Here is a 24588-nt window from a genome sequence, read left to right on the forward strand (position 1 = left end):
GAGGCTGCCCAAAGAGAGGGAGGGCTCTTGAGGCCAGAGTTTGGCTGCCCTGGGCAGTCCCTGGCGGCAGAGGTTCGTCTCAGAGCAAGTGATTGCCAGGATAGGACCTTGCTTGTTTTCTTAGTGCCATCTGCTGCAAGCAAAGTGAAAGGAAAAGTCAGGTGAAAAAAAGAGGAGAGAACTGTGCTGCCTGTGGTCCGTGTGGTGCCTGTGGTCGTAGTGGTGCGATAGCTGACATCTACAGAGCTTTTTTCCACCGCAGTCGGTTCTGTGCTAGCTCTGTAAGGCAGATGTGTCACCTGGGCAGCTTGCAACGACAGCAGTTTCCAGTGGGCAATCTCAGCATGCCCGCGACTTTGGGCTAGGGCAGAAGTTAGGGGCTCCCGCTTCCAGCCACAGGGGTGCTTGTGGCAAAAGATTTTGCTGCGGGCAGCGGCCCCAAACCTTCCCAGCAGGCCACAGCCCCCAGTGCAGTTTTAGGCTGCCCGTTTGATCCAGAGAAGCTACAGGCCAGCACAAGTCATGTGAATGTGGCAGAGTGGGGGACAGTCTCCCTTCCCCAAGACTTGTTTCCTTTGAGCCAGGACTGGGGCTTTGGACTGTGTTCAGCTCACAGCCAAGGTGTCGGGTCAGGGTTAAGGACGGGGCTAGGGTTAGGCTTGGGAGCAAAACAGAGCCAAGGGCTCCCACTGGAGTGGGGCTGCAGAGGAGCTGCCAGAGGGAGGGGGAGGCTGCCAAAAGCCTGTGCAAAAAGCGTGGTGGAGAGCACGGGCACCGGACACTGCCTGCGCAGCTGGAGAGAGCTCGAGTGCCTATAGTGACTATTTTGAGGGTTGTTGCAGGGCTAACCTGAAAGCATTTTTCTCCCCTTCTTTCTCCATCGCTCTCCCTTTCTCCTCCTTTTCTTGGCTAATTTAGGCTTTGTTTTCCCTTTTGCCCCAAGGCAGGTGTGGGAGATGCCTCTATTTCTGCCCCTGTGTCCTGCTAGGAAATGGGAGAAGGGAGCAGGGGAGGGCTAAGGGCTGCTGGGGCCCCCGGGGCCGGTGTGCGGTCCTTTGCATGACCTTTGTGTGGTGCACACACCTAGATACAACACGCAACACGAAGGCACTGCTTCGTAATGAGAATGACCACAAGGTGAAGTCTTTGAAAGAGCAGCTGATGCCATCCAAGGATGGAGGCTGGTTAACAGAGCTTGTGGCTCTGCCACAGTGTTGCCAGTTGTTCTGCAGGGCTGGCATCTCTCCAAATGCCACTGGGAGGCTGAGCCCATCATCCTATCCGTCCCTCTCCATCCATCCTTTGGATGGGTGGAGAGGAGAGCCGTCCATCACAGAACCCAACAGACTGGGACATGAGCCCAGTCCGAGTCCATTGGGTCGTCTTCTTCAGGAGCTGTTTGCCCACGCCTGGCTGCGGTGTCTGTGAGTGTCACAGTTTCGGTAGTGACAGGCTCTCCAAGTGCAGCAGGTGGCGCTGGCACGGACACTTCTGGGGCCTCCGAGCCTTCAGCTGCAGGGAAGGCTGAGCCAGGGCATGCTGAGCCCATGTTGAGGGTGGCCTCTTCCATGTTGCTCCCCTCAGTGCTTTCACTGGGGGAGAGGGCTTCAGTTTTGAGTGGGGCATCTTGTAGTTGACCCCCTTCTGTCTCATGGCTCTGGGGGAGCGCTTCTCTTGTTGTTCTGTCTGTGGATTTGGGCTCCAAGATGGGCCCAGAGCCTTCTGCAGGGATCTGCACGCAAGCCCCCTCGCTCCCGCTCTGCCCGGCCGCTGCAGCTGCCTCTGAGCCAGTAGTTTCTGGCGTGAGGGCAGAGGCTTGTCTCTCCTGCTGCGTGGGGAGCTCGGCAGCGGGGGCTTTGGTGCTTTTTACTGCGCGGAGCCCAGGCTCGCCTCGGTCTGCCTGGGGAAACGCCTCGCCAGGAACTCCTTTAGTCCCAGCTTGGCCCGGTGACTCCGAGGCAGGAGCGGCCTCTTCTCCCTCCGGCGTGCCAGGCACCGCGACGACAGCTGTTTCTGTGCGCTCTGGTCCCTCAGAGGGGGTGTCACCCTCACCTTCACGCTGCACAGGCACGTCAGGCGCAGGGCCTGCAGTGGGGCCCGCAGGCCCCAAGGCAGAGGCCTCCCCTTCATCCCTGCTTTGCCCCTGAGGAGAATGGCAAGAGAAACATGAGGAAGGCACACAGCTCAGGAAAGGAAGGGCAGCCAAAAAGAAGGGACAGCCAGCAGCACCTAAAGCAAAGACGAAGCCAGGAAGAGATGATGAGGGGAAGGTAGGGAAGAAGGTAGGAGTGCAACAGCCCCCCATTGCTCCTGCACAGTTGAAGCTGAGGTAGGGGGGCCATTTCTGACCTCCCTTTGCAGAGGAAGCGCAGCTGCAACTGCATCTCTGCCTGGGGAACGAGGATACCATCGGATACGTGCCCCGCGGTATCACGGAACATCCTCAGTCGCATTGCTCTGTGCAGGAGCCGGAACGGCAACTGTTTCCACTCCTCTGGCTTCAAGCACACCACCTCCCGCCCCCTTTTCTTCTGCGGGAACTGCAGCCACCTCACTCTGCGCACTCATGCCTCAGCAGCGGATGCTTCAAGACATTACTTGGCATTTGGACGTTATTTGGCCTTGTAGGCCCACCACGCTTCTTTGTGGTGTTGCCTTTTAGTGCTAGAAAGCCTCTCCAGCCTTGCCACGAGCATTCAGGTGGGCCTGCATTGCTCCTACCTTTTCCTCTTGGGGCTGCTTCTCCCATTCCTCCAGGCACTGTGGCTTGGCATAGTCTGCATAAGGAAGTTCCCCTTCTGCAAGCTCAGGTAGCTGCAGCTTGGCCAGCTCTTCCTCCTCTTCCACCCTGAGCTCCCGGAAGGCTTTCTCCACCACTTGGTCAAGCAACTCTTGCAGGAGGGGCTGGACCTCAGCATCAAAGTCAAACACCTGCAGCTGGGAGGCAGTGAAAGAGAGAAACCACTTGAGATCACCACCATTGAGGAGAAGGTCCTCAAGGTTTCTGCCTCCGTCTTGCCGGAACAACTGGCTGTGTCCACGGGACCCCTTGTGGCAGGGCTTGCGGACCAGACTTTGCCTCTTACCTCTCCTGGGCCAACTTGCGTGGCCACATCTCTTCCTGCTTTTGTTTTGGCAGAGAGCGGAGAGCATGGTCTGTCCAGAAGGGCACCTTCCTGTCCTGCCACGTGCACCAGTACCAGGCGCTCCAGAGGCTCTTCTGCCTGCAGCTCTGGAAAGCAAAAGCAGGAGGAATGCTGCAGGCTGGCTACTCTTTAGCTTGCAAGGGAAAGCCATGCCTTTGACAGCCACGATACAGGGTGGGCGAACTGGCAATGCGGAGCATATCTGCTTCCCCACCACCAACCTCCTTATGTGCCCTATGGTGAAAAGCCATTGTCCATGGTGAACAGCCACTGTGTGTGTTGGAAGCAGCGCAGGCGGCTCAGTGGGGCCACAGCAGAGGCAACGCTCAGAAAGCCAAGACCACGCCTCACCAGCGTGGGCTGCAGCCGCCTTCCAGCCGTGTAAGCCAGGTGATACCCTGAAATGACTGCCAAGGGGCATGGCAAAACCTCCTGCTGTTCCCATCGTGACCCCACTGCCCCCCAGCTGCACACCTTTCCTGCAACCCCACCCTCTCCGGTTTCCTATTCACAACTGGCTGGGATGCTATTCACAACTGGCTGGGATGTTTGAGAAGATTCTCTGCAGAGCAGCCTGAGAGAGCCAACAGCTCGGATGATACTGCGAAAGCAAAGAGTCAAAGGACGCGTCCTGATCTGTGTTCCGGAAGGAACACTGAAACCAGAAGCACAAGCCTCTGGAAACATGTCAGCCTCCGCAGCCACGCTTCTCAACGTTGAGTGTGACTAACTAGAGGGGGTCATTGGGGAGAGGCTGAGACAGCCTTCACTCGAGGGGCTGCTGCCAAGCACAACATGAACTACCTCGGGTAGGTGCCTCTGGATGGGGGAGTTTTGGTTTGGGCACCGCATTCAAGCCTCCTCAGCTTTCTACCTGTCTGCCCTTCAGCGTGCTCTCTGCCTTCTCCAGGCTCGGGCATTTGTGGCTGCATCGGCATCCGCATTTGCCTCTGTGCTCGCGCTCCAGCCGGTGCTCGTCCCACTGCTTCTCTCTGCCTTTGACTCTTCACGTAATAAGGCTGGGTAGGGTGGAGGGCAAGAACATCACAAGACTCGCTATGGAAGGTGGCCAAGGGGGGACAGGCTGCCCTCCCGTGCCACTGGGGAGTTCCTCCCACGCTGCCCCGTGCGGCTCCCCTGCTGCTGCCTGCCGGCCAGCTCCCTTGCACTGCACCCTGCAGGGCCCTGAGCACCCCCCGGGCAGCTGCCTCCACTGTGCTCCAGTACCTCCCACCAACCCCCCCGCAAGGGCCCGGGCAGACAGAGCCGCTGCTTGCTTCCTCCAAATTCAAAGACCCTACGGTCTTGGCAGTCAAAGAGACGGCCGACCAGGCAGAGAAAGCAAAGAGCCAACGTGAGCAGCTCGTCCCCAGGGGCTCTTTTCCAAAGCCAAGTCGCTGTCCAGGTGGAGCAGAAACTCCAGGGACACTTACAGGACCGCAGCAGCCGACCACCTTCACAAGGACCCGGAGGGACATCAGTCGGGTGACCTGGGCTCCTGGGCTTTGCCTGGGCACAGGGCAGGCACCAAGGAAGAGCTCTGTCACACCCAGCCCTCTCTGCTCTCCCCCTGCAAAGCCAGCCCAGCCCTTCCACGCCACCCTGACACAGGAGACCTTCCCTCAGGGCTTGCTGGCAGCCCCGCTCTGCAAGGGCCCGGGTCCTGCTGGCTATGGGCCTCTCCCATACGGAAAGAGAAAGCAGCAGCTCGGGGTCCCAATCCATGCAAGCAAGGAGCTATGCTGACAGCTCCACGGCCTTGGTGTTCACTTGCAATCACAAGGCTAAGCAACTCCCACCGCTCTGCCCAGCAGCTGCCCGCACAGGGGATGTCCCTTTCCCCCACCTCCACTGCCGCACTGCTGCGGGCAGCTGCCCCCCGGCAGCTCTGCACCGCCTGCAGCCTTGCCTCCGCAGCTTGAATTCCCCTGGTGGGGCTTACCTGAGGATCGTGCTGATCCACAGCTCCTTCAGCTCCTGCGAACTGCAGAGAGAAGCAGAAAGAGGCCTCACACCTGGCTGCTACTCGTCCTTTGCACCGACACGGGGCCCCAAGCACAGCCCGCCCTCGTGTGGCGAGAGTCCCAGGGACAGGGCCGAGCCCCGGGAGGCAGCACAGGGACTCGCCCCCAGTGCTGGCTTCCTCTCTGCTGGTAGAGGAGCTCCTTCTCTTTCTTTCCTCTTCCCTTCTCTCCTGCCCTCACTTCAGGGAAGCAAAAGCCCTTGTAAGCAGTTAGGCACGGAAAAGAGGAGACAGCTGCCGGGGTGAGTCCTCTGGCAGGGGGCTGCAGCGCAAGGTGTTTACAAGGGAAAATCTCTTCCAGGAACAGCTCCTGCAATGGAGCTAGGGGGCACGGCAGAGGCTGGGGGTTTACTCGGGACTTCCTGCAAGAGCCTGGCCCTCTGTGGGAGCTCTGCCCCTCTTGCAAAGGGGGTTGGTTGCTTCCCTCCCTTCCCAGGAGGGCACACGGCTTTGCCTTCCCCAGCCGCCCTCTTCTCACCTTCCGACGCTCATGGCACCCTGGTCTGAAGGCAAAGCGGGGCCTCTGCTTTCACCCGCCCCCTCTCCCCCCCTCCCCCCACAGCCTGACCTGGGCCCCAGCAAGCCTGCAGAGGCCTGAAGGCGAGCCCAGTGCCCTGCACCTGCCACGGCCCTGCCACCTGTCCCCAACACTCACCTGAAAGTGACCACGCGCAGGTTGGTGGGCCAGGCGAGGATGAGCGTATTGCTGCATTTCAGGCCGAATACCTCCTCCTCTCCTTTGCGCCCTCCGCCTGCCACCTCGTCCTTGCTGCACAGCACCCACAGCTCGCTGAGAGGCACCCGGTGCTTCAGCAGGAAGGTGGAGCCACATCTGCCAGGAGGAAAGGCAGGGGCCGCCTTGGAGGTTGCCGTTGTGGGGACAGCCCCAGCAGTCCCCCAGGGCAGAGCCATTCCTTGGGGCGGCCGCCCTGAGCCTTGTGTGGGGCGAAGGAGCCTCAGTCACAGCGCACACACGCACACAGGGCGCTTCCAAAAAGTCGCTGCTGGGAAGTGATGCCAGCAGATGTTTCGTCGGGGGCTCCTGATCAGGAGGACAAAAGCAGGAGCCGGTCCTTTTCCTCTTCCTTTTCCTCCGCAAATTAAAGGCAGGCTGTGTGCACAGCCACAACTTAGGGACGCCCGTGCAAGGCGCTGCAGGTCATTGGACCCACTAGTTGTCGCCGGGAGCAAAGGCTTCCCCACACGTGGGATACACAGTGAGGACAGGAGGAAGGGCTCCTTGAGGACAACTTGCACGGGGCTTATGGATACTAGAAGCTTTCCGCAGCACTAGTTGGCAGTATTGATGTTGGCTGCAGAGAGCTGCTGTTCAGTGAGAAGCAAACGCAAAGACGTGGGCTAAAATCCCTTGCGCTGCCCAGCTGAGGGCACCTCCGCTGGCATTCAGCTTTACAGGAAAGCATGTGCCACTTTGCCTTTGCGTGCCTGCCGGAGTGAAAATGAGGCGGGCCGTGTCCGCTGTAAGCCAGCTGCTGCGCAGGCTGCCCCAAGGAGGCCCTTGAGCTGCTCCCGCGGGAGCAGCTCCGGGCAGGAGCAGGGCCCTGGGGCTGCTGGCAGAGGCGGTGGCGAGGAGGAAGGAGAGCTGTGGTTGCTATTCTTACTTGAAGCTGGCAATGGCGATGGCATCGGGGAAGAGCAGGAGGTGCCGGTCCTTCGTCCGGTGGTGGCGCGTCACCTTCACACGGCTGCTGAGGAGGAGCTCGGAGCTCCTGCTCGACACGAAGGCGCTCAGTGGCTGTGAGGGCCAGGAGGCTCCCCTGCCAAAGAGGCCGAGGCGCGGGCAAAGAGCCTTGCGGCCAAGGGCCCTGGGCCATCCCTGCGTGCCGGGAGCAGGGATGGCATCGTCCCTTCCACCGCAGCAGTTTGCCTGTCCCATGGTGCCGCAGCCGGGCACGTGAAACAGTGTCCCTGTGCCAGGCAGTGCCACGAGGCTGGGAGCCCGCGTCTCCCCACGCTGCCCTGCACTGGCACAGAGCCGCACTGGTGGCTGTGGCCGAGGTCACTGTGGGTGCCACCGTGGCACATTGTGATGCGCTGGCCAGGTCTCAAGGCTGCTCCAGGAGTGTCCGGGCTTGGGACTCTGTGTGGAAACGGTCTATCTCCTCCTTGTCCCTGTGCCTCCAACGCCCCCAGATTTCCTGTTTCACAGGAAGCAGGCAAAATGTTTCCTATGTTCCTATCTTTTCCTTCTTACCCATCATTCTGAATCCAACACTCTGAAAAGCCTTTTTGATTATCACATGCTAACACTGTGGCTTAGATACTTGGTCAAAGTCTTTTGCATCTTCTTCCAAAACAGCTACTCTTTAAGTACCTCAAGAGCCTCTTCATCATCTACACCATCCTTGGTGCTTGAGTCAGAGGCACTTGGCTCCATAGTGTTGGTCTCTTCCCGCAAGCTTGTACTCCACTGCTCTGTTTGTCCCAGTGTTCAAAAAAGAGTAAAAGCATGATTTTTTTTTTCCTTGCATCCTCCATTACCTGTTACTTTTTTCCCGTATGCATATATTGGTGTCCATTCTTAATCAACATTTCCCAGCCCTATAAGTTCCATTACCTGTGTCCCTCTGCAATGTGCTATAATTGCCATTTTGTAGGAGGACTCAATTTTGTTCTGTTTACTGTAATTCCTGTGAAAGTCTATCATCAGCCCTATATTAGACACTGCCTCTGCTGCAGGAATTTATCCAGCTTTTAGCTTGTTGATGAAACAGGAAGTTTCCTGCAGAAAGAGCCTGGGAAGATTTCTGCTGCCTTGTGACTGCAGGAGACTGGGTGCTAGTGGGAACCCAATTCCTGTCTCCCTCATCCCTGGCATCATCTTGCAGTAGCTGCATGGTGCACCTCTTCGAAGGCGCTCGCTAGCGCACGTACTTCACTTGATCAACTGCACTGGCTTGCACAGAGGTTGAAGGAGCGACCTCCCTGGTCACACTCCTCTCACATGGAGGGATGTGGAGCAGGCTGGCCCTGGGGCACCAGTGGCAAAACCCAAAGCCCTCTAGTTGGATGACTTTGCTAGCAAGAGTAGCAGAAGAGTCCTTGACCTTATGTTCTCCGCAAATGCTGTCTGGGCTGTGGCTCTAGGCACATTGGGGTGGAAAGGCAGCTCCGTTGATGAGAAACCAGCTGAGCATCCCTTTTGGCTGAAAGAGCAGCTGTGAGGTTTCAGAAGGCAACACTAGGTGGTGCAGTCACGCCAGAACAACCAGTCAGGCTTCCTTGGCTCGCTGTCCCGCAGCCCTTCCCAGAGGCTCACGCCCGATATGCTAAAGAGCATTTTCACAGAAGCATTTATGTGCTGCTGTGAGGAAGCCTTCCTTGGAGCGAGGACGCGCTTCAAGGCTAACCTAGCAAAGTTAGTGGAGATCTTGCTCAAATTCACTAGCATGGCTATCACAAAATGGGATAACTTTGCAACAGCTTTCCAATGTGTAAGTTCGATAGCAGGAATCAAAACTGAACGCACAGCTGAGGACAGTAGGCCCTGAAGGCCAAGTACAGAATGCTGCAAGCACCGCACTATTATGCAATTATTTGACTGTTAAGACCAAATCCTTCTTATGAATACATTGTTTTCTATGGCATGTTTAGTCCTAACATATTTTCATATTATTAATATTACCTGCAGTCATATTGGACTGCAGGCTTGCTGTGCCCAAATGAAACCCAAGGCCATGAGGGGTGGAGGTTGCAGGCAGCCCCAGTTGGTCGGATCCCAGGCAAGGCTGCTGCCCATCTTCCTGCCCCTGGTCTGCCCTGCAAGGAGGAGCAGGAAGGAGCTGGGATCTGGGGAAAGGACTTCAGCTGTCCTACCAAGTGACAGCCTTGTCAGAGAGAGCCAACCCATTTGCCCAGTGCTGTAGAATATGTACTTCCAACAGAAGTGTACATGCACATATGCATAAAACATGCACATATATATATACACACACACACAGACACTGCACACATCTCCGTTAACACAGATCAATATGAAAAGAACGCGCTGCCTTTAGCAGCATCTGCCTACACACACACAGCACTTGCATGAACATGAGCAGCACACGCAGCCCCGAATCTGTTGCTCCTCTCCTGCTGATCAGCACTGAGGTCTGCTAATGCAATGTGTATGTGCAACCCGTGGGTTCCTCCAGCTGCTGGCTGTAGACCGCGAGGCTGCCCAGGAGTAGCCCCCAGGCCCCCTGCCCTGCTCCAGCTGCCAGTGTCTGGACTGACGAACCACTGCAGTTCACGGTGTCCCTCCAGTTGCTGGCACACAGGTCTCTCCTCCTTCTTGCCACCTACTTGAAGTTTCTAGTATCACAAATAGACACCTGGAGCAGAGACAGCATCCACACAGAAGGTGGTCAGAAATCAGATTTAATGAGAATATAGGACAGACTGCAGTGATCAAGTACAAGGTTCAATCAGACAAGCTGCTGATCAGCCACCTTTATATTTGACCAGCCCCTTTTTCTCCTTTCCCCTGTATTTTTCCACTCTTGTGGAAAAATCCTCTTTACCTCCCTGGGGGAAATTGATGTGGCTGCAACCAAAACCTACATCTCTAGAGCAGCATCTTGGGGATAGAGAAAAGAAACCTTCTGCGAGAAATTGTAGTGACAGGCCACAGATGAAAGTAGAACTTCATTCCCTCTATTTCTGGGTGCAGTCTCTGGACAGAGGAGGAACCAGCAGCCAGTGCCATCCCGGAGACACAGAGTAGAAATAAAGTATCTCCTGAGGGGAGGATGGAAGGAGAAAACATAACAACCTCAGTCTGACAAACGATGTGAACAATGGACCAAAAATACAGCCCATTTTCTTCCACCTTTACACTAACTTCAGTAGTGTGTTGATTCCTGCATGTTCCAGTGCATAGGAACAGAATAGCAGCATACTAAATTATATAATATAACTGTATTATGATATCTGGTCTCAAACTGGCCATAAGTGGGTAGCTGGGGCAGAGTATAAGAACAGAACAAACATATGTGGTACTTCCTCTAATGTTTTTGCAGACTCAGTTTAGGGAGCTTCTGACTCAGATGCGGCTTTTGCACATTTAGAATCCCTCGGTAGCTTTCCCTGCCACAAATTTGCTTTGTATCCCCCTCCATCTGAGTAAACGTTTACCGTATTGCATCTTTTGGTGAGGAGTCTGCCAGACTAGTTACCTTTTACATGGGGAACTCTCTCTCTTTCCTCACTTCAGAATTCAATCCTGCTAGACATATTTCTTCCTCAGTTTCTCTTTTCCAGATCAGAGAGTCCTAGCTTATTTAGTTCATGGTCTAGCTGGTCCATCATAACCACTGTTATAACCATGCTGATACCTCTCTCCAAACTCCTTTCACGATGCACAGAACATCAGCCCTTGGGCAATCCACAGGGGAAAGTAGTGGCAAGCACACTTGCAGGAAGAGAAGAAAATAAAGATACATGCTAAATACACTGAGGATGTGTACCACACAACGTCCTCCACTTTCTGTTTTTTTGCATAGGATCTGACCCAAAAACTTAATTCTCCAAGCGTGATCATTAATACTCCCTCTATTTAATTTATTCTGCTTAAAAACCTAACACCCTGTTCTGGTGGTTTGGTTAAATGTTGAGCTCACAGAAGAATGAAACAGAACCAGAGATTTTTCACTGAAATGTTAAAATAGTCTAAACTCACCACTGCTCATTTGACAGTCTATTTTAAGCTCTTCCAAGCTGAAAAGTCATTAATATTTCAGTCTAACTCATTTAAAATTCAAATGTAACCTTCTAAACTTTGCTCTGTGTCCTATATCAAGAACATAAATCCAGTTAGATGGTTTTGGTATCTCCCTTTCTATTACTTAAGAAGATAGGCAAGGGGTGTGTGTGTGAGATTTGAGCTACATTGAAATTTACATTTCAGAGATAGTAATTCATTCACGTATGTTCATATCTCATGTTTTCAGTAAATTTTAGAAGCTGTTACAAAAAGAGAAAGCATTAGCTTCACAGAATTCCTGATTTATTGCTATATTTTAAAATTTGAACAGATTATTATTTCAAATGTTCATATGTACATATGCACATTTTTTTAACAAAGGTTTTCATCACAGAAATGTTACCATGATCATAAAGCCTTTGACTTTATTTTTTATAATGCCAATTTTCTCTCCATTTAAAAACAGAGAAACTCACTTCAGAATGTTACGTGGTTTGGGTTTTTTTTTTTTTTTAAAGAAAGATAGGGACATGTGCATAACAATTTGAAAATGAGTGGTTCTGAGCATTTCTGGGCTCTTTCATTCTTTCACTGTAAACAGTCAGCCCACTAAAACCAGTTCACCCTGTAGTCTGGCACGAATAAACAAAATCAGTGTATGTGTACATAAGCCAAAATCAATGTAACCAAATGAGTTGTTACAGGGATGCTACATTGTTTCATACACCTGACAACATGTGACATCATTGCCTATATTTTAAAACTGGCACCCTGGAACTTACTTCCTGAGATACTCAAATCAAATTTGCTTCTTCCCTTCTTCTGCACAACCTTGCTTAAAACTGGTAAGTGCTAATTCTGACAGAAATATGGTTAGGCCTAGAGAATCTTTCATGATGGAGATGCACTTTCACACTCAGACCCTAGTGTTTTTATTTCTGTGCACATGTTCCCCAGAGATTTCTGCCTTGAGGAGCCGCCCATGGTCACAGCAGGCTTGAGATCTGAAAAAGAATACTGGATTAAAAATGCAGTGCCTTGAGGAAGGAGAGGAAGGAGAATAGACAAGTACAGTACATAAAATGTGAGCTCCATAGCCAGTACAGTGTATTTCCTGGCTGCAGGTCAAAAGGCAGAGAATAAAGAAACAGAATCCTACCTTTTCCTTTCCATTTCCCACTCATCCATGCAGGGTGAGCAAAGTAGCAGCAGCCCCTAGAAAGCTCCGGCTCTTCTTATGCCCTCCCTACTTCCCCTGGGTGCTCTTGAGGTGCTGCCTTACTTTCCTATGCTACCAGTAATGGGGCACAAATTAATACGCAAGAAAAGCACTCACCTTCTTCAACTTGTTTCAGTCTTTTTTTTTCCTTCTGTGAAACAACGTGAGGGCTTCTCTAAAACATTGTGGGGGCTTCTCTGACTGTCTTCTAATGCCAAGATTTTCATAAACAAGATTTTCATTTCCACTTACAGCAGTCTTACATCACTTGATGCAAGTCAGTCTCTGCTCCCTCAAGTGTCCAGCTGTGCTCTTCTGCTTCCCAGTATGTTGTCAGTAGGCCTAAATCTCATTACCGCTTGCCTGCAAATTGTACTTTGCCACTCAATGGGGACAATTAGTCAGCACCTTACATAGTTTACAACTCAAAATTCAAGAGGCGTTATCTTATTTTACAGTGATGTGCCAAAATTCCTTGTTTCTACAGTATGCTGTAGAAGTAAAACACATTGGTTTGGTGAAGCATGTTATCTCTGTACCCTTGAACATTAGCCACAACCCAAACCAGCAACTTTTGAAATGTTAAGTAAAATCTCTAATGCTTAGACTTTAAAATCTGATGCTTCTCAGCAGCCCAAGTTCTTAACAGGAAAACTAAAATAAAATGTGATGGCTCTTTATTGGAAAAAGAAGCAATTGATAAGTAAAAGGAATTGAGACATATAAGAAACAATTACAGAAACAAGTATTGTGTTTGTTCTTTGCATGAGCAACTACTAGTTATGACTGAAAGAAAACAGAAAACTAATTTCAACATAGTCAATATGCTGCCATAATCAATATGAGCTTAATTCTACCAATTAATATGAATACTGGCTCAAAGAGTTTGTTTCTTTTTTTTTAATTGAAATGCAGTAGCACACGTAGAACTGTAAGCAATACTCCCAGCCATTGCCATGACATTCAGATTGTTGCAGGTTCCTCTCCTGCATCTGTGAGGCATTAACTTGCTCTGATGAGGAGAGGGGAGAGAGGATGTACAAGCCTGAATCCAATTGCAGGATCAAGACATGTTATGCAAAAATCCAGTAAACAAAATTCTAATAAACTTTTCCCCAATAGGGAGACTCTTACACCAGAGAAACTAACGATACCTTTAAGATTGTTCAGCAAGTATTTTAGCTTAGAATAGCTTGTGGCAGCTCAAGAACGCTGGGCAGGTTGTATCTGTCTTTGTAATTCTTAATTGTTCTCATGAAATGATAGTAGAAAAACCACCTGGGAGATAAAAGTTGAAAACGCATTTATCTGGGCTAAGAAAAGTTTTCTCTGTCACTCATGGGGAAAAAATGGGCAATATACACTCTCATGGCAATCAGGGACTGTGGAAAGGCTGCCTTTCCAGTTAGCATCTCAAACAGGCTGGCTGAAATTCCTCCTGTTTGTATTTGCAGGCACTGGATTTAGCAGCTCAGGTACGAAGGTAAACATGTAGCTTTTACAGAGCGAGGTCAGGTGTGAACCTATTTAAGTCTTTTGAGATACAAATGCTGCTGAACACCCTTAACCATAAGCACAGATGGCTAGAAAAATGTCCTATCTAAAGGCCAAGCTTTGTGAACATAAATCACAAGCACCTCTGCATGTCAGGTGCCATGAAGGGTATAGAGCAGCTAAATAGAAGGGGTGAGAGTATAGAAGTTCTCATTTTGGGGCCTGAGGACCTTAACCCACTTTTAGACATCAATTTTTCTGTGGAACTTCATGTTATTACTTTATATCTTTGCTTCAGTTACAGCGGTAAGAGATAGGGGGTACTCATTTTTCATTTTGGCTCAGCAAATAAGAGTTACCCATCCTGAATTTAATTGTAATTTTTTTCTTCAGAATTTACTAAGGTGTCTTACTAGTACATACATATTTTATAGAATCATACACCCAAGTTGCCGATTAATTCTGTAACTATTTCCTCTAACTTACAGCAAAAGCTGAATGTCAATCAGCAACATATGAATTGTCATGAACAAATCCAACTCTGGTCTGAAGATTAAGCAACCATCGGAAAACAGATGCACTAAGTAAGGTGAAGCTAAAAAGAAAAAAAAGCAGATACGCACATTAAAACAAACTTGTAGTTGTATTTTATTTAATCAATGAAAATCTACCTTAAAAACACAAAATTGGTAACCCAATACATTGGATTAGAGAAAGCTTCAAGCTTTTAAGCACAAGCCAGAAGTCACAGTCTCAAATGAGAGTCTCAGAGGCCAAAGCAATACACTGGAACAAAGTAATATCTTTATGAGGAGACATGTTCCCTTGCACCATTAGCGTGGTTTCAGGTGCAGCATTTTTTCAGCTGTTAGTTACAAGAAGAAGCATTTATATTTGTTTTATAGTTATGTTTGTTGCACTGCTTACCTAGGCCCTGGATTAATGGAGATCACAAGCAAGTTTAAGCACTTGCCTGTCCAATTACTACCAACAGACGATTTACACTGTGATAAAGCTAGCTTTATTTAAATGAGGTTCAGACAAGAATTAACTTTACATATTATTAACAGCTTTGGAACTACAAACGTAAGAATAGGGGTTACACAGGTCATGCTACTGTTATTTCATTTTACCTGCTGCAGTTATTGCAATATGGCTTAACGTACATAGGTATACAATTTGTACAAGTTCAGCCAAGTTCGCACTTGTGAGGTGTTATTAAGAGCACGATTAATTTGCAAGCCAACGTAACCTGTGGAAACTGACAGAGGTTGTTGGAATTGCCCAAAGCTAAGGGAGAAAGCTGCCACTAACAACGGACAAAGATAGACTGGATTGGTTGAAACCGCATTGTTCGGCTTTAAATATTTATATCATTTGCTCTGAGGTAAGGAAAAAAATCTTTTGATGCTTCCACACAGGGCAGCACCAGATGGTGCAATCACACCAGTGCAATCAGTCACATTGCTTGCTGTATGCGCAGCCTTGAGGAGAGGCAAGCACCTACCATAACAAGAGCGTTTGTACACTACAAGCTGATTTTAAAATAAATTACTATACAGGTAGGATAGTGAAGTTATTGTTCAACTTGATGGGCATCAGTTTCACAAAGTGCGATCTGTAACCTCCACTTCAGAAATCAGAGCGGAAAGTAGTGACTTGTACCCCCTTTGTCTGATTTTACTGTAAACAACAAAACAGAGGATCAACTCCTGCTGGGGGCGGCCATCCCAGGACTGTCAGTTGTGGGGTTTCTGCCTACCTTTAAATGCCCCGGCTCATTCTGTTCTACAGCTGTTCTCAATCCAACCCACTTTCACCTTGCATGAAAGGTTTTAAGTTTTCAGCACCCCAAAGTCCTCTTCCGCCCTTTGCAGTCCCCAGCAGAATTCATCACCAAGCCCTTGCCCCCCTTCCCACCCCTCACACAGTGAGGGCAGGGAATTGCTATGAGTAGGGTGGATTTCAGGAAATGCTGTGGTGGGAAAGCGGTTCAGGCATGGGATGGGGAGGGAAGGAGTTTGTATACAGGAAGTTTGGTAGATGGTGTTGGTGTGATGAAGGCTTTGGGGCTAGATGAGGAAGTGATCAGAAAAGAGCTGAGTCTTGGATGACAGGGGTGCAATTTGAGGGCTGTGGTACAGATGGGGTTGCTAAATGAACAAGATAGCAGGGGGAATGATGAGTCTGGAGGGTTCTCAGAAACCTGGGAAGACCGCAAGTTGAAATGACTTTGGTATGGGTAGTTGGTGGATGTGCCACAAGTTAGGGCTCTCCTTTTGTCTTTCAACATATCATAGTCTACATTAAAATCAGAATTGGGTTTAGGATATACATATAAATATTCAAAGCACGACAGCCAAGTTTTGGAGGGGTTTTACGAGGGGAAAACCTGGAACAATAAATAGGAAAGTACATGTTATCAGTTTCCTCTCCAACGGTATCCATTTCATCTCCAGGCTACACTACAAAATTCCTTTAAGGGTATGCCTAAATGGTACAGAAATATCATACCTCTACATTAAAATCAGAACTGGGTTTAAGACATACATATAAATATTCAACACATTACAGTCCAGTTCTGGAAACCTGAAGTCTGGAACAACAGAAAAAGGGTATTCTCAGTTTCCTCTAGGCTACCCTGAAGAAGTCACTTCTGACTAAATCAGGCTGGCACAAATACAACCAAAGGATGGAGAGAGCCTGTAGGGCAATTCTTTTACCTGAATGGGACTGAGAGGCAGCAATCTTGAGCATCTTGCTCGAGAATTTGTGCGTGTTCCAGTTCCTGGTCTTCGATAAGGAAACATGTACTAGTCATCCACAAGTCTCATGTGTTCCTGCCATTCAGCTCTCCTCTCCCTTCATCCCCCTCAGCCAAGCAGCATTTATGGCCTCTCGGCAGATCACATCAAGGCAGCTACGGAAGATGAGTGCACTAAGGGAGACTGCAAAGAGAAGGTAGGGGATAAAGGGATAAATGAAGGGACTGAAGGAGGCAGGAGAGACGGGAGACATTTTAACTGAAGGGATAACGGTGGCACAATTTTTCGTGGTCTGCCCATTCACTTAGCTGCACATCTCCAGTCTAAATGGTATATTTTGGGCAAAGGCAAATGACCTTTGCATGGTACACATGTGTGAATATACCCAACATTAAAGGCATTGTTTTTTAATAGAAATGACAACAAGGTGAAGTCTTCAAAAGAGCGGCTGTTAACATCCAAGAATAAAAGGTGGTGAATAAAGCTCCTGGCTCTGCCACAGGATTGTCAGTTGTTCTGTAGGACTGCCATCTCTCCAAATGCCACAGGGATGCTTAGCACATCTGAAAGAAAGAAGACAGTAACAAAGCTTTCTTAATGACCATTTCTTCTCTCAAGAATATCTTATCATCATTCTTAAGCAGTTTTCAGAAATGGAGTTCAAGAAGGTCACATAACTTAATTAAGCAAGAATAAAAAATAGTGTAAGGAGAGCCTATCCCTATCCTCTTTTCTGATTCAGATTTCACTCAGGTTCGAAGAGCTTTGGGAAATGAGGCACTCCTAGTTTACAGTGGAAGGCAATGCTAACCCCCTTTTGAATTTCCAGTCAGCTTTGTTAGAGGGGAAGCGTGTGCGCAGATTAAATCCCACACTCACTTGTATGGCATATGTTCTGTGTATCTAAGACAACTAGAAACTGTATTTTCCACCTCCCAGAAAAATCCTTAAACTACAGGGCAGAGGCCAAGCTGAAGGGAGAGACCATTAAAGTGAGGGGTTATTGTACAGAAACGAAACAAAGTGTTGTGTGGCCAGGAAAACTCAGTAAAGAGAAGAAGGAAAAAAAAAAAGTGGACTATTGGTTAAACTAGGGAGCAGTGCAGCCTTAATCTCTCTTTGGCTAGTTTAAAAAAAAAAGAGAGACGAGTTGTAGAGATCTCAAAATTACTCTGGAAATAGAAAGAAATTGCTTACTAAATATGCTGCTTACATTTGAGGCCTCAGGAGCTAATGAGTTCAGGCTTTGAGGATGATGACAAGGGACGCCTTCATGGCTACAAACATCCTCCGGTGTCTGTGTTTTCACATCTTCCACTGACAGGTGTTGCTGTTCATCCTTCTGTTCTGCCTGTGTCTGCTGATCTGTGCATTGGTCTGGGATTTCCAGAATCTGCCCCACCTCTTTTTCCTTTAATTTTGGCGGGTGTCTGTCAAGGGGTTCTTTGGTTGAATCTTCTGAAGTACTCATTCCTTCTGCTGACTTTGGAAGTCTTGGACTTTCCTGTGAAACATCTGGAGGGCTAGTCACAATTTCTAATGAAGTCTCACTTTTTCCTTCTTTAGGCACATGAGAAGTGAACAGCGTGTCTTTTGCTTGTTCTACACTTGCATGAATTTCTGAAGACTCTGCGAATGTGGCATGTTTCCCTGTTCTTGACTGCTGGAGCTCTTGCTCTCTGCTTGTTATTTCTTCCTCTTTGACAGGAAGGGGATGATCCCCTTGCATAGTTTCCAGAAATTCAGCCATATTGCTATCTGGTTGGCTTTCTCCTATGGACTTAATGTGCTGCTCTAATTCAGATGCAGCTGCCTCTTCTGTCTCTGTGAGTTTGTCGACAGCCGTCTGGATGGCGTTCAATACAATTTTTGTACTCTGGGACTCCAGAGTCACAGATTGAACAGTGTCCTTCTCCACAAAAGAAGGACTTTTCTCTGAAGGAGCAACACTTTGTTCAGGGTGTCCACTACCCTGAGGCATCTCTTGCTTCTTCTCTGGTATTGACTTCACAGAAGCAGGAGGTGCTCCAGGTTGAGGTGCTTCTGCACTGTCAGGCCCTGCAGTCCCAGAGCCTGAACGGTCAACAGTAGCAGCTGCAACTTCTTCAGGAGCCATTTGCCCATGCCTGGCTGCCAAGGGCTGTAATGTTTCAGCTGCCGTGTCTGTGAGCGTCACAGTTTCAGCAGCAACAGACTCTTCAAGTGCTGCAGCTGGTGCTGGCATGGACGCTTTTGGTGCCTCTGAGCTTTCAGCTCCAGGGAAGGCTGAGCCAGGGCCTTCCTCTGGCACACGTAAAACCACTTGCTGTGCAGCGGGCGAGTAACATTCATCACCACTCACAGTTTCCAGGGTGCTAGAGTCGCCAACATCTTGAGCTGTTTCCATCAATGGCTCCCCTTTGGTTTTTTCCCTCAAAACGTCTTTGCAGCTTGAGGTTTCCACAAGTTCTTGTTCTGCTTCCACAGGCTCTTCTTCAGCTATGCTGCTCTGTGTTTCACATTTCTCTGGACTGCTGTCAGGGAGGACACTGCTCCCATTGTCAGTGGTATCCACACCTGTCGCTGCTGAGGCAGATAGGTTTTCTCCTTCAAGCTGCGTGGGGGCTGCAGTGACAGTGCATGCTGAGCCCATGTTGAGGGTGGCCTCTTCCATGTTGCTCCCCTCAGTGCTTTCACTGGGGGAGAGGGCTTCAGTTTTGAGTGGGGCATCTTGTAGTTGACCCCCTTCTGTCTCATGGCTCTGGGGGAGCGCTTCTCTTGTTGTTCTGTCTGTGGATTTGGGCTCCAAGATGGGCCCAGAGCCTTCTGCAGGGATCTGCACGCAAGCCCCCTCGCTCCCGCTCTGCCCGGCCGCTGCAGCTGCCTCTGAGCCAGTAGTTTCTGGCGTGAGGGCAGAGGCTTGTCTCTCCTGCTGCGTGGGGAGCTCGGCAGCGGGGGCTTTGGTGCTTTTTACTGCGCGGAGCCCAGGCTCGCCTCGGTCTGCCTGGGGAAACGCCTCGCCAGGAACTCCTTTAGTCCCAGCTTGGCCCGGTGACTCCGAGGCAGGAGCGGCCTCTTCTCCCTCCGGCGTGCCAGGCACCGCGACGACAGCTGTTTCTGTGCGCTCTGGTCCCTCAGAGGGGGTGTCACCCTCACCTTCACGCTGCACAGGCACGTCAGGCGCAGGGCCTGCAGTGGGGCCCGCAGGCCCCAAGGCAGAGGCCTCCCCTTCATCCCTGCTTTGCCCCTGAGGAGAATGGCAACAGAAGTGAGAAGGGTATGAATGGAGAGTGACTGGGAATGTTCTGTATACAAAAGCACCAGAAGAAATGACCAGGAAGGTGAAGGTTATGAGAATGGCACATGTTGATGACACTGAGATTAGCAGATCATCAAGATCCCAGCACACTGGTGCCTGGTTTCTCAGGACACACAGCTCAGGAAATGAAGGACAACCTCAAAGAAGGTACAGCTAAACCAAAGACTAAGCCAGTATGACGGTGGGAAGTTAGGGAACAGGGTAGAAGCACATCAGCCACCATCACCCCTGCACCTTCAAAGCCGTAGGTAGTGGTGCCATTTCTAACCTTTGCAGAGGTACATCAGCCACAATTGCATGTTTGCCTGGGACTAAAAATTCCTTCTGACATGTATGGTATCATGTATTTGTGTCATATTGTTTCCTATAATATCTTCAGTCACATTACTCTGTGCGGAAGCCTTAACGGTGATTGTTTCCGCATCTTCAAATTCAAGCGGAATTTGAAGCACACCATCTCCCACCTCTTACTGTACAAACTGCATCCACCTCACTCTGCACAGAAGCCTCAGTGGTAGCTGCTTCTGGACATTTTTGAATCTATCTCACTGAAAGAACTTCAGTTCCACCATTCTGTAAAAGGAAGGTCTTAGGCAGTAATTTTGCTATAGCCTGCTTCTGAATTAGCCACGATGCCTAACACTTGCTGAATTTTTCTGAGACAGATCAACCTTTGTGTTATATGTAATACTTACCACAGTCTCCATTTTTGGAATATGTTCATCTCTTGTCTCATCTCCCGTCAGCTCTGCTAAGGGCAATTTGTCTTGTTCTGAAGACTCCTGCTTTAGCATGGGCTCTTCCTTGGGAGTGACCATTTTGTTGCTGTCAAAGTCTTTGTCCTTTGATGAAGGTTTTTCTGCTGTCCTCTGCAATTCAGGTGCTTCCTCATGGTCTTCTACAACTGTTGCTTCAAGTGTCTGCCACTGGCTTTCATCTCTCAATATATCTACATTTTTAGGTCCTTCTATATTCTCCTTCATTGCAGTAGGTACTTCACTTCTCTCTGAATCTTCGTGCAGAACTCCTCCTTCACTTCCATTTTTGCCCTCAATGCTCCTTTCACCTTCCCGGGCTTGGACATCGTCCTCTTTTCCTCCTGTTCTCAAGCACTGTTCAAGCAAAAGAGTTTCCTGATCTACTACTTTCACATCTTCAGCATCCTCTTTCATTTCTGACTCAATTTCTTGCACTGTCTTAATTACAGTTACTGTCATGGTTCTTTCACTAACCAGCTGTGCTACATCCGATGACCTTACTCTTTCAGCAACTTCCTGAAGAACTTCTTGTGTCTGTCTCTCTAATTCTCTCAGGTTTTGTTCAGTAGCCTCTACTTCCTGTACAGGTGTAACTTCTTCTGTAGTATCAGGGGTTTCTGACAACTGTGAAACAGCAGAAACCATCTCAGTTGTCTCCTCAGCAAAGGATACTTCTATTGTTTCCTCGGCACAGTAAGCTTCTGTTGTCTCCTCCAGAGCTGTCACTGCTTCCGAGGTTAGCTCTTGCTCACTTGCTGTGGTGTCATCACTTGCATCCCTTCTTATCTCTGGCACAGTCTTAGCGACCACTACTGCTTCTTCTACAACAACTTCTGATTCCAATGTTTTCTCAGTTTCTTTCTCTTCCTCTTCTTTTTCCTGCTCAATGCACTCTGTCACAGCAGCAGATATCCAAGATGGTGATCTTTCTTCAATACTGGTAACTGCCCTTTCCCCTTCCACAACAGTAACAGTAACTGCATGTACCAGCCCTTCGCTAGCCTGCTCAGTTCTTAAGGTCTCTTCTAGTTTTTCCACTCTTTCTTTCTCTGAGGTTTGTTCTCTTATCGCTTCAGCATCTTTTGCTTGTTGGGCTTCAATTTTCTCTTGCTCTGCTGCTTCATATTCAGATAAAGGAACAACAGCTGGAACATCTGAATCTTCTTCAGTGGTTTCTGTCATGTCTTCTCTTGCTTGTTTAAGAAGTGTTGGTTCTGGTTTCCCATCTGACTTTTTCTTCCTACGGCCAGGCATCAGTTTTCTAAACGGAACCCACGATTCATCTTTTCCAGGCTCGCCATCTGATGTTGAGTGCTCCAGGCTAGATCCCATGACAGAGTCTTCGGTTCTCTCTTCCATTCTGGTTTTGGATTTCCTTCTTGGAGTGACTAACCTTTTAAATGATTCCCATGTTGAAATACCTTCACCTTCAGATGGGCTTCCAGCTTGCTCAGGGGAGGAATTCCCTTGTCCTTGATCACTCTCCTGAGAGCTAGTCAGAACTGTATCTGTTGCTGTTTCTTTGCTCTGTCCAGATTCTTCTGTTCTTTGGCCTTCTTTAGCAAGACTATGTTCAGTTTCTTCATCAGATGATGATGATTTCCTGGCTCTTTTCTTCGAAGAACCTACGCATATAAAAGCTTCCCAAGACACAGAAGTGTCAACCTTTCTTTTGGGCTCTTCGGTGACTTTCTCGTGTTTCTGATCCATCCCATTTTCTTTCAATTCTCCCTGATTTTCATCAGCTGCATTTTCTGTTGTAGACACTGCAACACTCTTTGTCTTATCAATTTCTTCTTCTTTATCACTTTCAGAAGGTCTTCTGACACGTTTCTTGGGAGTCACCATCTTTTTAAATGATGCCCAGGGTGTAACACTTTCTCTTTTTCTCTCCAGATCTGAAATTGCAGCATCTTCATTTTCAGTGACCTGCATCCCATCTGCAGATTTTTCCAAAGAAGGAATCTCATTTAATTCCTCAGGAGAAGAAGCAGAACTCTCTACCTTTTGTTCTTCCGGGCTATCTGGGGAATCTGATAACTGCTGAATTTGTTCCCCCTGTTCCCCTAACTTAGATTCTTCTCTCCTGCCTTTATGCTTCTTTCCAGACAGTTTTTTTAATCCAGTACCTGTAAAGAGTTTCTTTAAAGGGCTGCCCTGTAGTTTAGTTTTTTCTTGAGAAGACAGCAGTTCAGCTTCACTTGTGATACCTTCGGGAGGCCTCCTTCCAACTGCCTCATCAGGAGTTATTTCTGTGGTTATTTCCGGTTTGATATTATCAGTCACAACTATGCCAGTTTGGCCCTGTAGACCTTCATCAATGGGTTTGGCTGACTGCTGATCATCCTCTGTGTCAATTGAATGTTCAGAAGCGGAAAAGGACGTCATTTCAGGAGCACCCAGGGTCAGCTCTGTCTCGTGTGCTTGGCTTGCTTTTTTCTCCATAGTTGTGTCATGAGCTTCTCTTTGTGTCTCTAACTTTCCAATGTGGTCTTCTGTTGCAGGTGAAATCACTGGTTCTGGTTTCTGTGTTTTTTCATCAAATGTTTCTTCCCCCAATGGAGCTAAGGATTCAGGTTCATTTTCTGCTCTTCCTTCAGATTTTTTTAACTCTTCACCAGAACTTTCAATTGCCAATAAAGAACCTGATTCAAGTTTCTCTCCAGAGAAGATTTCAGTTGTGTCATCTATTTCACTCTTCTCTGTTGATTCCAGTTTTTCTTCTACAGATAAAACTTCTGAGGATGTTTTCAATTCTCTGTTTGCACTCTCAGTGACAGCACTAAAAAAAGGGTCAGTGGTACATGTTATCTCTGTCACTTCACTTCCTTTTTCTCCTTCAATTTTTTCTTTCTTTTTATCAAGATCTTCTGAGCTTTTCACTAATTTCTGTTCTTGATCCTCTTCAGCTTTTTCTTCCTTCACACTCACTTTAACAACTGCTGCTGCTACAACCTCATCGAGTCCCTGCCTGTCATGCTTGGTCAGCTCTTCTTTCTTACTTACTTCAGCTGTCATGGCTGCCACAGTCTTTTTTGGTTCCTGCTTTTCATCTTCAGTTTGCTCCTTCTCATGTGTTTCAACAGTTACTGCTGTCACATTCTTCTCTTGATCTTGAATCTTGTCCTCAGATTTCTCCTCCTCTTCAGTGGCTTCAGCTGTTAACATTGTCTCCTCTTTTTCTTGGTCCTCTTCCTTCTTAGGAGACTGTAGTTCATCATCTTTAGGCTTCCTAAAACTCTTCTTCTTCCTAAATCCAGTCCATCCCTGAGAAAAAAATTTTCGTAATGGTGATGCAGTATCAGTGGCTAAGGCAGCTGACTGAGAACACAGCTCCTTTGCTTCTGGTGTTTTAGGAGATTCATCTTCTGGGTTTTCATTCTTCGTTGTGTCTTTGGTATTGTCTTCTGCAGAGAGAGCATCTTCAGGCACTGCTATTTCCTCCGGACTGACTTCGCTTTGATCACCAGTTCCTTCAGTGCCTTCTGTTTCCTTTTTTACAGTAAGCAGTTGAACTGGTTCTGATTTTCCTGTCTTTTCCTTCTTAACTGTAAATCTGAATCCAACAAATTTAAAAACCTTTTTAAAGCCCAGATCATAAGATTGTGGCTCAGATGCTTGGTCAAGGTCTTCTGCATCTTCTTCTAAAGATGGCAATTGTTTAGATATATGAGGATCCTCTTTTTCATCGTCTACACCATCCTTGGTGCTTGAGTCAGAAGGACTTGTCTCCATAGTTATGGCCTCTTCCTGCAAAGTTGCACTAGACTGCTCTGTTTGTCCAACTGTTAAAAAAGAAAAAAAACGTTAGTTTCCTTGCATTCTCAATTACCTATTACTTTCTACCTGTACACATATATTTATTTTCATTTTTAATCAACATTTCTCAACCGTGTAAGTTCTATTACCTCTGTTCCTCTTCTATGTGCTACAACTGCCATTTTTAAAAGGACTAGTTCTAAACTTACTCCAATTTACTATAATTCCTTTCCTTTCTCACTTCAGTCCATGCACCTTTTCAAAGCTTATTTGCAAATGCACGTTTACAGCATATATTCTCTCATTTTTTCTTTCCCTCTGTTTTGGGTTTGGTAGGGTTTTTTGGACTGCAAGACAAACTTGTATTAAAATTTGGTGTGAGAAAAAAAGTGCTCATTTCTATCCTATCTCAAAGAATT

General features: G+C 48.3%; 2 protein-coding genes across 3 annotated transcripts in view; both read right to left on the bottom strand.

The window, feature by feature from the left end:
- Window positions 1-817: 817 nt before the first annotated feature.
- LOC138066775 (uncharacterized) lies at window positions 818-7191 on the bottom strand. The gene is made up of 8 exons (XM_068938734.1): window positions 6792-7191; window positions 5825-6001; window positions 5089-5130; window positions 4580-4655; window positions 4021-4165; window positions 3087-3232; window positions 2722-2937; window positions 818-2143 (listed from the first exon to the last, which is right to left on the bottom strand). The coding sequence occupies exons 1-8, from the start codon at window positions 7064-7066 to the stop codon at window positions 1331-1333; spliced, it is 1890 nt and encodes a 629-aa protein (XP_068794835.1). The 5' UTR covers window positions 7067-7191; the 3' UTR covers window positions 818-1330.
- A 7022-nt stretch (window positions 7192-14213) lies between these two features.
- The window catches only part of AKAP12 (A-kinase anchoring protein 12), a 32341-nt gene continuing 21966 nt past the window's right edge, over window positions 14214-24588 (bottom strand). For both annotated transcript variants that reach the window (XM_068938735.1, XM_009668715.2), the window contains 3 exons: window positions 20348-24195; window positions 17568-19580; window positions 14214-16917 (listed from right to left, as the gene is read on the bottom strand). In XM_068938735.1, the coding sequence (XP_068794836.1) occupies window positions 16909-16917; window positions 17568-19580; window positions 20348-24195 (5870 nt within the window). In that variant the 3' untranslated portion in view covers window positions 14214-16908. The remainder of the gene's footprint in view (window positions 16918-17567; window positions 19581-20347; window positions 24196-24588) is intronic.

The sequence above is a fragment of the Struthio camelus genome, chromosome 3 (assembly GCF_040807025.1).
Source record: "Struthio camelus isolate bStrCam1 chromosome 3, bStrCam1.hap1, whole genome shotgun sequence".
In the NCBI taxonomy this organism is placed as follows: Eukaryota; Metazoa; Chordata; class Aves; order Struthioniformes; family Struthionidae; genus Struthio; species Struthio camelus.

Excerpts from the sequence above, each read along its gene's own strand:
- LOC138066775 (XM_068938734.1), bottom strand. The coding sequence starts at position 7,066 with ATGGGACAGGCAAACTGCTGCGGTGGAAGGGACGATGCCATCCCTGCT. Across the intron at positions 5,131-5,824 it reads CTGCGCGTGGTCACTTTCAG|TTCGCAGGAGCTGAAGGAGC; the intron begins GTGAGTGTTGGG and ends TTCTCTCTGCAG. Across the intron at positions 2,144-2,721 it reads AGCAGCCCCAAGAGGAAAAG|GGGCAAAGCAGGGATGAAGG; the intron begins GTAGGAGCAATG and ends CATTCTCCTCAG.